The 13052-nt window shown below is 48.7% G+C and overlaps 1 protein-coding gene across 1 annotated transcript; it reads right to left on the bottom strand.

Moving 5' to 3' along the window:
- Positions 1–3234: 3234 nt before the first annotated feature.
- On the bottom strand, positions 3235–12846 carry clpp (caseinolytic mitochondrial matrix peptidase proteolytic subunit). Its single transcript, XM_078429323.1, has 7 exons — positions 12796–12846; positions 10747–10848; positions 9851–9922; positions 9676–9772; positions 8079–8266; positions 4858–4963; positions 3235–3483 (listed from the first exon to the last, which is right to left on the bottom strand). The coding sequence occupies exons 1-7, from the start codon at positions 12814–12816 to the stop codon at positions 3323–3325; spliced, it is 747 nt and encodes a 248-aa protein (XP_078285449.1). The 5' UTR covers positions 12817–12846; the 3' UTR covers positions 3235–3322.
- Positions 12847–13052: the final 206 nt, after the last annotated feature.

Below are 13052 nucleotides of genomic sequence, written 5' to 3'. Positions count from 1 at the left end.
TATTTATCTATTTATTTTCTTCTCTATGTTCTAGCAATCCCTGTAAAGCGTCTTTGAGTGTTTGAAAAGCGCTATATAAATGTAATGCATTATTATTATTATTATAAATATTATCAAGAATAAAGGATTTGATCTTGTGGATAAGAGACATTCTTTACGGGGGTCAATGGCACGGTAGCGCAGCGGTAGAGTTGCTGCTTTACAGCGAATGCAGCGCCGGAGACTCAGGTTCGATCCTGACTACGGGTGCTGCACTGTAAGGAGTTTGTACGTTCTCCCCGTGACCTGCGTGGGTTTTCTCCGAGATCTTCGGTTTCCTCCCACACTCCAAAGACGTACAGGTATGTAGGTTAATTGGCTGGGTAAATGTAAAAATTGTCCCTAGTGGGTGTAGGATAGTGTTAATGTACGGGGATCGTTGGGCGGCACGGACTTGGTGGGCCGAAAAGGCCTGTTTCCGGCTGTATATATATGATATGATATGATAATAGCTCTTTAGTCACGTGTGCACTGCACAGTGAAATTCCTTTTTGTAAAAGAATTGCATAATTCTGTTTTGGGCGGCACAGCGAAGTCTGGAATAAGAAAACACATATTTGAGTTGGACCAGTCAAGAGTGATGAGTTTTTGGACTTTCCGAAGAACGGGGTTATCAAAGACTGTAATCCTATCCCCCACAAAGTTCAGGGTGGGGTCTGATTGATCTTTTGAAAAATCAGCAAAGATAATCATTTATCTGTTGAATGCTGAATGGAGAATCTCAGTTGAATCCCACTATCTCCTTATGGAGGCTCCATGTCATGTCTTGCTTGTGCAGCACGTCGGGATGCTTTGCCACATTGGTTCACAATAAACTTACAGATAAATGTAAAGATGCCATTTCTCCTCCTCCCTAACTTAACCTCGAACCGACCGAAACATCCTAAGACTTGAGGAACAGCCTCTTCCCGACAGCCATCAAGCAGCTAAACACTACAACCTCCAAATAAGCTCTGAACTGTATAGACTTGGGGGCATTGTTTTTGCACTAGTATTATTTGTATATATATATATAATATATAAAAACAACAAATAATACTAGTGCAATAGTGTAATATATATATATATATACACACACACATAGACACACACATGTGTGCATATATGTGTGTGTATGTAGTGAAAGAAAATAACTGCAGATGCTGGTTCAAATCGAAGGTATTTATTCACAAAATGCTGGAGTAACTGGGTGACGTTTCGGGTCGAGACCCTTCTTCAGACTGAAGAAGGGTCTCGACCCGAAACGTCACCCTTTCCTTCTCTCCTGAAATGCTGCCTGACTTGCTGAGTTACTCCAGCATTTTGTGAATAAATATCTTGTGTATGTATGTATACATATATATACACACACATATATGTGTATATATGTACATATAAACACACATACATATATATATATATATATACACTGATCTTTTTTTTCTCATTTGTTATATTGTTTACAGTGTACTATGTTTTCATATTCTGTTGTCCTGCTGCAAGTAAGAATTTAATTGATCTATCTGGGCCACATGACAATAAAACACTCTTGACTTGACATTCAAGAGTTTGAAAGTAAACTTGTCATGGTGTGGGTCAGTGGTGGAAAGACCATACTAAAGTTGTTCTGGAACGAAGGCAGAACTTTCAAAATCATGGATGATTTGGAAAGTAGCATAGCGCATTAAAACACTGGGAAGAAGTTTAAATAGACTAAACAACGATACAGTGAGTAGAGCTGCTGCCACACAGTTCCAGCGACACAGGTTTTGTCCCGACCGCCGATGCTGTCTGTGTGGAGTTTGCACACAAGAAACATTATGCAGCAAATTAACACTATCCTACACACACCACGGACAAAAAAATATATATTTTTTTTACATTTACCCAGTCAATTAACCTACATACCTGTACGTCTTTGGAGTGTGGGAGGAAACCGAAGATCTCGGAGAAAACCCACGCAGGGCCCGGGGAGAACGTACAAACTCCGTACAGACGGCGCCCGTAGTCAGGATCGAACCCGAGTCTCCGGCGCTGCATTCGCTGTAAGGCGGCAACTCTACTGCTGCGCCACCGTGCCGCCCAAATGTGATGCAGAAATCGAATCCAACAACTAATTATTGACCAGAACCTCTAAAGCGAACTCCAGTCCATTTCTTTAAAAGTAAATGTATCCTGAGGACAGATGGAGCCGTGGTTGTGTCCTTTAAATGAAAAACCATATATCTGAGAGCACATGTCTCCCACAGAACTGCAAGGGATGAACTGGCCACGACTCTGTGTTAGTTAGATTAGTTTATTGTCACATGTACCAAGAAACAGTGAAAGGTTTAGAGATACAGTGTGGAAACAGGCTCTTCAGCTCACTGAGTTAGTGCTGATCGGCAATCCCCATACATTAACGCTAGCCTACTCACACTAGGGACAATTTATAATTTTACCTAGCCAATTAACCTACAAAAGTGTGAAATGGTGACCATTCAGTCTGCAGTAGGTTTAGTTTAGAGATACAGCACGAGAACAGATCCTTCCCTCCACCAAGTCCACACCCACCAGCGAACGCCCCGTACACTAGCACTATCCAACACACACAATTTATAATTTTACAGAAGCCAATGAACCAACAAACTTGTGCGTCTAGGTAAGAGACAATAAAGTACCATTGAAATACAAGATTAAAGTTCACTACTCATAACTTGGGCAGTGGGCTGTTCTCTAGTATAAGAAAATAACTGCAGATGCTGGTACAAATCGAAGGTATTTATTCACAAAATGCTGGAGTAACTCAGCAGGTCAGGCAGCACCTGCGATGCTGCCTGACCTGCTGAGTTACTCCAGCATTTTGTGAATAAATACCTTCGATTTGTACCAGCATCTGCAGCTAAATTTCTTACACAACCTACAAACGTGTACGTCTTTAGGAGTGTGGGTGGAAACCGGAGCTCATGGGGAAAACCCATGCAGGTCACGGGGAGAAGGTACAAACTCCGCACAGACAAGCACCCGTAGTCGGGATCCAACCCGGGCCTCTGGCGCTGTGAGGCGCCAACTCTCCCGCTGCGCCACCGCTCTCAGGGATGGGGATAATGATGTAGTGCTGAGGCTCTGTGAGGTACTGGTCAGGCCACATTTAGAATTACATGAGCAGTTTTGGGACTGTGTTCACATCTCTTGGGCGAGGACCGGGAAAGTGAGGTAGCACCACATCGGAGAGGCTTCGGGTAGCGATCATTTAATAAAAATATTAATCTACACACCGCGGAGAAGCTGGGCGAGCGGTGGACAGATGTGGGGGGGGCTCAGCTCAGGGCTCCGGTGAGCCAGATGTGGTGGTGGTGTCGTCCTTGTGAACCAGCTGCGGCTCATCCTCCCCGTTCTGCGGAGGATGCACGAGGACCTTGTCAATGATCCCGAACTCCTGAGCCTCCACGGGGCTCATGTAGCGGTCCCGCTCCATTACCCCTTCTGCAAAGCAACAGGGTCGTCAGGCCGGCCACAAAGGACAAGGGTTACTACACACACGGCACCCGCAGTCAGTCAGTCAGTACACACAAAATGCTGGAGTAACTCAGCGGGACAGGCAGCATCTCTGGAGTGAACGTCACCCATTCATTCCCTCACACAGATGTGCCTGTCCCGCTGAGTTACTCCAGCCTTTAGTGTCCATCTTCGATTTAAACCGGCATCTGCGGTTCTTTCCTGCACCCTCAGTCAGGATTGAAGCCACGCCTCTGGCTGCAACTCTACCACCGTGCCACCCTTGTTTCATCAGCATTACTCAGATCCGGGGAATTAACACGTAAGCCCCATTGCCCTGGGAACGAGTGGGGTAACATACTGTATCAGTGAGCGTTTTGACGGCACTGGGCTTATATTCGCTGGAGTTTAGAAGAATGAGTGGGGGGGCACCTCATTAAAACGTACAGAATAGAGAAAGGCATAGAGGATAGAGTGGAGGTGGAAAGGATATTTCCACTAGTGGGAGAGTCTAGGACTAGAGGTCACAGCCTCGGAATTACAGGACGTTCTTTTAGGAAGGAGATGAGAAGGAATTTCTTTAGTCAGAGGGTGGTGAATCTGTGGAATTCTTTGCCACAGAAGGCTGTGGAGACCAAGTCAGTGGATATTTTTAAGGCAGAGAAAGATAGATTCGTGATTAGTACAGGTAGCAGAAGTTATGGGGAGAAGGCAGGGGAATGGCAGGAGATAGATCAGCCATGATTGAATGGCGGAGCAAACTTGATGGGCCGAATGGCCTAATTCTATTCCTATCACTTGTGATCTTATGAAAGAGATCAGCCATCTTGTGAGACACTGAGCTTTTCACACTTGTAATACTCCCTCGGCCAGAATTCCAACTGAAATCCAAGCCGAAGATGGGCACAACAAACTGGAGTAACTCAGCAGGTCAGGCAGCATTTGTGGAGAAAAGGAATTGGTGACGTTTCACGAGACCCTTCTTCGGACTGAGAGTCAGGGGAAAGGGATAGACAGTGATATAGAGAGATATAGAACAAATGAATGAAAGATATGATTAAAAAAGGTGGATCACTACAGCCTGGTAATCCGAGTGATTCTTTGCTGCTGTTACAGTGGTACTTATGTGGGTGCTGGTGACATGTTTTCAAGAGAGAGTTAGATTTAGCTCTTAGGGCTAACGGAATCAAGGGATATGGGGGAAAGCAGGGACGGGATACTGATTGTGGATGATCAGCCATGATCATATTGAATGGCGGTGCAGGCTCGAAGGGCCGAATGGCCTACTCCTGCACCTATTTTCCATGTTTCTATGAAGATGATCACGTCAATCTGAAATTACTGATTGCATTCAGCACTTACCGATCACCTGGAGTGGCTGCTTGGTGTGCTTGGCGTAAATATTATTGATCTGCTTCTTAATTTTGAGGATCTCCTCTGCCTGAATGGCGATGTCAGTTGCCTGGCCCTATGAACAAGCACCACACACCAGCGGTTAGAGCTTACCTCTGTATCTGCATCTGCATTACACGTCCCCTCATTCCCATCGGCTTTGCGCGGATTCCTGCTTCTTTGGTAACTGCACTACTCAAAGCCACTGAGAGAGTCACAGGATCATACAGCACAGAAATGGGCCCTTCTGCCCACCATGTCCATGCCAACCTACTTGCCCGTTTGCCCACATTACGACCATATCCTTCTATCTTTCTTTGTAAAGAAGTGTGAAAACATGCACCTCCAGATAGACAATGGGTGCAGGAGGAGGCCATTCGGCCCTTAGAGCTAGCACCGCCATTCAATGTGATCATGGCTGATCATTCACAATCAGTACCCCGTTCCTGCCTTCTCCCCATACCCCCTGACTCCGCTATTTTTAAGAGCTCCATCTAGCTCTCTCTTGAAAGCATCCAGAGAATTGGCCTCCACTGCCTTCTGAGGCAGAGAACTCCACAGATTTACAACTCTCTGACTGAAAAAGTTTTTCCTTATCTCCGTTCTAAATGGCCTACCCCTTATTCTTAAACTGTGGCCCCTGGTTCTGGACTCCCCCCAACATTGGGAACATGTTTCCTGCCTCTAATGTGTCCAATCCCTTAATAATCTTATATGTTTCAATAAGATCCCCTCTCATCCTTCTAAATTCCGGTGTATACAAGCCTAGTCGCTCCAGTCTTTTCAGGGATCCAGATTCAGGGACAGTTTCTTCCCAGCTGTTATCAGGCAACTGAAACATCCTACCACAACCAGAGAGCAGTCCTGAACTACTATCCACCTCATTGGTGACCCTCAGACTATCCTTGATCAGACTTTGCTGGCTTTACCTTGCACTAAACGTTATTCCCTTTCTGTCATGGGCCTCCTCCAGTGCCATAGTGAGGCCCACCGGAAATTGGAGGAACAGCACCTCATATTTCGCCTGGGCAGCTTGCAGCCCAGTGGTATGAATATCGACATCTCCAACTTTAGATAGTTCCTCTGTCCCTCTCTTCCCCTCCTCCTTCCCAGATCTCCCTCTATCTTCCTGTCTCCACCTATATCCTTCCTTTGTCCCGCCCCCCTGACATCAGTCTGAAGAAGGGTCTCGACCCGAAACGTCACCTATTCCTTCTCTCCCGAGATGCTGCCTGACCTGCTGAGTTACTCCAGCATTTTGTGAATAAATACCTTCGATTTGAACCAGCATCTGCAGTTATTTTCTTATATTCCCTTATCATGTATCTCTACACTGTAAGTGGCTCGATTGTAATCATGTATTGTCTTTCTGCTGACTGGGTAGCACACAACAAAAGCTTTTCACTGAACCTCAGTACACGCGACAATAAACTAAACTGAACTGAACTAAACCAGCATTAGCAGGTACCTGTGCCTCCTTCTATGGCTAGCCTTTTCAAGTGTCTCCCCTACACCCCTCTGAACAAAATGGAATGATTGTGTCTGATTCCACCTCCTGCTATGGTGCAAGGGCATTAAGGGATGTAAATAGGTCAGGGTACAATGCAGGTGCATCAGGCTGGAGGGATTGAACGGTCCCCATGTGCCATGTGCCGGGTCACAGCTTAAGGATAAGGGGGAAGTCTTTTAGGACCGAGATGAGAAAACATTTCTTCACACAGAGAGTGGTGAGTCTGTGGAATTCTCTGCCACAGAAGGTAGTTGAGGCCAGTTCATTGGCTATATTTAAGAGGGAGTTAGATGTGGCCCTTGTGGCTAAAGGGATCAGGGGGTATGGAGAGAAGGCAGGTACAGGTTACTGAGCTGGATGATCAGCCATGATCATATTGAATGGCGGTGCAGGCTCGAAGGGCCGAATGGCCTCCTCCTGCACCTATTTTCTATGTTTCTATGATGTCATTTCTGAAATCAGAAGTCTATGGATTTTGGTGTAATGCCAGAGGAAGCTACGGAAGCACATACATTCATAACTTTCAAAAGACATACGGACACAAATGTTGATAAGAGGGGTTTGGAAGGATATTGCAAATGGCCTTAAGATCATATTACATAGAAACAGAATTGGGCCATTCAGCCCATCGTGTCTGCTCCGCCATTCAGTCATGCCTGATCTATTTTCCCCTAGCAACTCTTTTCTCCTGCCTTCTCCCCATAACCTTTATCCCCCCTTCCTAATCAAGAACCTATCACTCTCTGCCTTAAAAATACAAATTACCTTGGCCTTCACAACCATCTGTGCAAATGAATTCCACAGATTCACCACCCTCTGACTAAAGAAATTCCTCATCTCCATATGGAAAGTGGGTCTTTTTATTCTAAGACTGTGCACTCTGGTCCTAGACTCTCCCACTACAGGAAACGTCCTCTCTACGTCCACTTTATTTAGGCCTTTCTTTTCCAAATGACTAGCCCAGCCACGATTACAATGAATGGTGGTGCTGGCTCAAAGGGCCAAATGGCCTCCTCCTGCACCTATTTTCTATGTTTGTATGTTTCTCTACTCAGAAACATTCTTCTCTACTTCTCTATGTTTGTCCACTCTACTCAGGCTGCGGTGGCTGGGCCATGTCCACCACGTGGAGGATGGCCGTATTCCAAAAGACATTCTCTATGGAGAGCTGACATCTGGTAGGAGAACTATCGGCCGCCCCCAGCTACGTTACAAGGATGTCTGCAAGAGAGATTTGAAGGCGCTCGACATCGATGTGGAGTCCTGGGAGAGCCTTGCAGCTGACCGTACAAGGTGGAGAGGTACCCTGAACCAACATCTCAAAACGGGGGAAGAGAAACTGATGAACGCAGAGGCAGACAAGCGGGCACGCAGAAAGGAGCGCAGCAACTTCACCAGACCAGAGACCACACACAAAGGTGACCTTTGCAACAGAGACTGTCACTCCCACATCGGTCTCTTCAGCCACAAGCGACGCTGCTCTAGCCGAGGTGTGGAGCAAGCAGCCAACTAGGATGCATCACCCATGGTCAGGCATGACCAAGGGGGGGCCTAAGATGTTTCTATGTAAAGCCAACTTTGTCAGCATGGACAAGCAGTGCCATTTTCATGCTCTATGAAGCATTGGATACTTTCTGAGCTGCGACAATGCCCCGAGGCCAGATGGTGCCTGGGTACTTACGTATGCCCCTCCTGAGGGCTGGTGAATCATGACGCGTGCGTTGGGCAGGGAGTGCCTCATTCCGGGACAGCCCGCGGCCAGCAGCAAGGAGCCCATGCTGGCGGCTTGTCCCACGCACCAGGTGGAGATGGGGTTCAGAATGTACTGCATGGTATCGTAGATCGCCAGGCCAGCTGTCACCACGCCGCCTGCACGGGAGAAGGGGGAGGTGGACACGCTTTATAGGAATCAGGCAACCAAATCATCCCACCACAGCTAGACGACAGGCCTCAACTACTAAACTACAAGCTCTCCACTGTATCTCTGCACACGTGACAATAAACTGTACTGTAAACTATAAAACATTTTCCCCTTATTTATTCACAAAGCGCTGGAGTAACTCAGCGGGTCAGGCAGCATCTCAGGAGAGAAGGAATGGGTGACGTTTTGGGTTGAGGCCCTTCTTCAGACTAGTTAGGGTAAAAGGGAAATGAGATTATATAGGCAATGATGTTTTAAGACAATAACTGCAGATGCTGGTACAAATCGAAGGTATTTATTCACAAAATGCTGGAGTAACTCAGCGGGTCAGGCAGCATCTCAGGAGAGAAGGAATGGGTGACGTTTCGGGTCAAGACCCTTCTTCAGACTGAAGAAGGAATGGGTGACATTTCGGGTCAAGACCCTTCTTCAGACTGAAGAAAGAATGGGTGACGTTTCAGGTCAAGACCCTTCTTCAGACTGAAGAAGGAATGGGTGACGTTTCGGGTCAGACTGAAGAAGGGTCTCGACCCGAAACGTCGCCCATTCCTTCCCTCCTGAGGTGCTGCCTGACCCGCTGAGTTACTCCAGCATTTTGTGAATAAATACCTTTGATTCGTACCAGCATCTGCAGTTATTTTCTTAAACATTATTCCCTAATCATGTATCTACACACACTGTAAACGGCTTGATTGCGATCATCTATTGTCTTTCCGCTGACTGGTTAGCATGCAACAAAAGCTTTTCACTGTACAACACTGCAATAAATGTTTATTGTACACGTGACAATAAACTAAACAAAACTAGGAAATGCAGTATAGCTTAGTTTAGTTTACTTCAGAGATACAGAGCGGAAACAGGCCCTTCGGCCCATCGAGTATGTGCCGACCAGTGATCCCCGCTCACTAACACTATCCTACGCACACTAAGGACAATTTACAATTTTACCAAAGCCAATTAACCAACAAACCTGTACGTCTTTGGGATGCGGCAGAAAACTGGACCACCCAGAGAAAATTCATGCAGGTCTGGGGGAGAACGTGAAAACTCTGTACAGACAGCACCCGTGGTCAGGATCAAACCCGGTCTCTGACGCTGTGAGGCAGTAGCTCTACTGCTGCGAGCATTTGTTAAACATTTCAGCGCAATATCGAGGTGGGGTCTGGAGTGCCGCCCAGCTGTGGGCTCAACATCTTCAGCATTCAACATGGAGTCGTCCGGGAGGAGGAGGGAGCTGGTGTTGATGACGGAAGTGAAGGGGGCGAGGAGCAAGGGCGGAAGGAGATGGAACTGGGGACCGTCCTACCCTGCCGGAGGGCCTGTTTCCTCACTGTACGACTCTATGACTGGAGCTCACCGGGACTGTTGATGTACATGTGGATCGGCTTCTTGTTACTCTCGGACTGAAGGTACAGCAATTGAGCGATGACCAAGCTGGCAATGTTGTCGTCTATCTGAGAGAAACACACACAGTTAATAAAGTCGACTAAAACGGCCAAAGTAAGGAGACACTCAAAACAAATAATACTCACAGGTCCCATGACGCAAATAATTCTCTCTCTCAGTAGCCTTGAGTAGATATCATAAGCTCGCTCCCCACGACCCTGGAAGGGAGAGATGATTACAGGGCACAGCTGACTATTTGTTTGATGGAGCAATTAGTTTAGAGTTGAACCCCTAATTCTATATCCTCTTCATTACCAACATCAGTCAGATCTTTCCAATATCTGAGCCTTGTCTCAAAAATCACGTTAATTAAAAAACTCACGAGTGCCTTCATTACCTACAGATGTGATGATTCCATCACATTCCCGTTCAAGTTGCGGGTGGCACAGCTGGTAGAGCTGCTGCCTCACAGCGCCAGAGACCTGGGTTCAATCCTGCCCTCGGCTACTGTCTGTGTGGAGTTTGCATGTTCTCCGTGTGACCACATGGGTTTCTTCCTGGTGCTCTCTTTTCCTCCCACTTCCCAAAGACATGTGGGCAGTTGCCGAAAAATCGGTGGTGGACCTTTAATATGTTGTCTTTTGCATTCACAGTTTACAGTCATTTAAAGCTATTAAAAATACCATTATTTTTGATGATCCTTTGAGTAAAAAAGCGTTGCTGTTTTCAGTGTGAAACTCTCAAGCCAAACCTCCCCCCCAACCTCCACATTAACAGTATAAGAAAATAACTGCAGATGCTGGTACAAATCGATTTATTCACAAAATGCTGGAGTAACTCAGCAGGTCAGGCAGCATCTCGGGAGAGAAGGAATGGGTGACGTTTCGGGTCGAGACCCTTCTTCTCCCCATTAACAGGTTTGTTTGTGTAACGGGATTCTCTCTAACTCAAAGCATCTTATCGCATTTCAGTGGAACTACTTGCACTGGAAGTGGCGTGTTATCTGATTCACAAAGGGGCTTGTTCCCCTTAGAGCACTTACAGTTTGCTCGATGACGATAGGGACTAATGGATGGCGACACCCCGACGTCTGATGGATCTTCCTGCATCCTGCCGCCAACCACTTGGAATGGTGCACAAATGTCTGGTAAAAAAATATGTACATGCATAGAAATGTCATGAATATTGCCATTGCCATTCCTCAACCCCAGCCTGTGCAGCACCATGGTCTCCCCTAGACCTAATCCCAGTCCCATACCCATTCCCCTGTCCTCACCCCCAGCCTGTGCTCCACCATGTTCTCCCGTTCACCCAGACCCATTCCCAGTGCCATTGCCATACCCGTTCCCAGTCTATTGCTATTCCCATTCCCGTCACCCCCAGCCTGTGTAGTGCCATATTCTCCCCTAGACCCATTCCCAGTGCCATTACCATTCCCGTTCCTAGTCTATTGCCATTCCCATTCCCCAGTCCCAGCCCTCACCCTTAACCCCAGCCGGTGCGCCGCCATGTTCTCCCCTAGATTCATTCCCAGTGCCATTGCCATTCCCGTTCCCAGTTTATTTCCATTCCCATTCCTCACCCCCAGCCTATGCGCCATTCCCAGTCCCATCCTCACCCTCACCCCCAGCCGGTGCAGTGCCATGTTCTCCCCTTCACCCAGACCCATGTTCCCATTGCCATTCCCAGTCTATTCCCATTGCCGTTCCCCTGTCCTCGCCCTCAGCCTGTGCGCCACCATGTTCTCCCCTTCACTCAGACCCAGTGCAGATCCCAGTCCCATTCCCAGTCTATTCCCATTGCCATTCCCCTGTCCCTGTCCTCGCCCCCAGCCTGTGCAGTGCCATGTTCTCCCCTTCACCCAGTCCCATAGTCCCAGCGCCATTCCCCATTCCCTACCCTCACCCCCAGCCTGTGCAGTGTTCTCCCCTTCACCCAGACCCATGTTCCCATTCACATTCCCCATTCTCACCCCCAGCCTGTGCAATGCCATGTTCTCCCCTTCACCCACATCCAGTCCCATTCCCAGTCTATTTCCAGTGCCATTCCCATTGCCATTCCCCTGTCCCCGTCCTCACCCCCAGCCTGTGGCTGTGCAGTGCTATGTTCTCCCCTTCACCCAGTCCCATGTTCCCATTCCCAGTGCCATTCCCCATTCCCCTGTCCCTGTCTTCGCCCCCAGCCTGTGCTGTGCCATGTTCTCACCCTTCACCCAGTCCGTTCCCAGTGCCAGTGCCATTACCCTGTCCCCGTCCTCACCCCCAGCCTGTGCAGTGTTCTCCCCTTCACCCAGACCCATGTCCCCATTCCCCTGTCCTCACCCCCAGCGTATACAGTGTTCTCCCCTTCACCCAGACCCATGTTCCCAGTCCCAGTCCCCATCCTCCCCCCAGCCTGTGCTGTGCCATGTTCTCCCCTTCACCCAGACCCATGTTCCCATTCCCCATTTTCACCCCCAGCCCGTGGCTGTGCAGTGCCATGTTCTCCCCTTCACCCAATCCCATGTTCCCATTCCCAGTGCCATTCTCCATTCCCATGTCCCTGTCCGCACCCCCAGCCTGTGCAGTGCCATGTTCTCCCCTTCACCCAATCCCATGTTCCCATTCCCAGTGCCATTCTCCATTCCCATGTCCCTGTCCTCACCCCCAGCCTGTGCAGATTGTTCTCCCCTTCACCCAGACCCAGTGCAGTTCCCAGTGCCAGTGCCATTCCCATGTACTTGTTCTTCGCCCCCAGCCTGTGCAGTGCCATGTTCTCCCCTTCACCCAGTCCCATTCCCAGTGCCATTCTCCATTCCCATGTCCCTGTCCTCACCCCCTGCCTGTGCAGAATGTTCTCCCCTTCACCCAGTCCCAGTGCAGTTCCCAGTGCCATTCCCCTGTCCTCACCCTGTGCAGTGCCATGTTCTCCCCTTCACCCAGTCCCATGTTCCCATTCCCAGTGCCATTCTCCATTCCCATGTCCCTGTCCTCACCCCCACCCTGTGCAGTGCCACGTTCTCCCCTTCACCCAGTCCCAGTCCCCTGTCCTCACCCTCAGCCTGTGCAGTGTTCTCCCCTTCAGCCCCATGTCCCCATTGCCCTGTCCTCACCCCCAGCCTGTGCGCCGCCATCTTGTCCCCAGCCCGGATACGCCCCCCGGTAGTGACGCGCCCGGGCAGCGGCAGCCTCCGTCTCCTTGGCAACGCGGCCTAGCGCCGGGCTCCGGCAACCCCGGCCTTGCTTTGGTTTTGAAGAGCCAGTTGCTGCCCAAAGAGTCCACGCCGCAGCGCCGCCGGCGGTGGGGAAGAGCACAGAGTTTTCCTGCTTCTCCACGATCCCCTCTTTAAATAAGAAAGATGATCATTGA

Source organism: Rhinoraja longicauda, chromosome 37, assembly GCF_053455715.1.
Source record: "Rhinoraja longicauda isolate Sanriku21f chromosome 37, sRhiLon1.1, whole genome shotgun sequence".
Classification (NCBI taxonomy): domain Eukaryota; kingdom Metazoa; phylum Chordata; class Chondrichthyes; order Rajiformes; family Arhynchobatidae; genus Rhinoraja; species Rhinoraja longicauda.
This window is presented reverse-complemented; position numbering and strand designations above follow the sequence as displayed.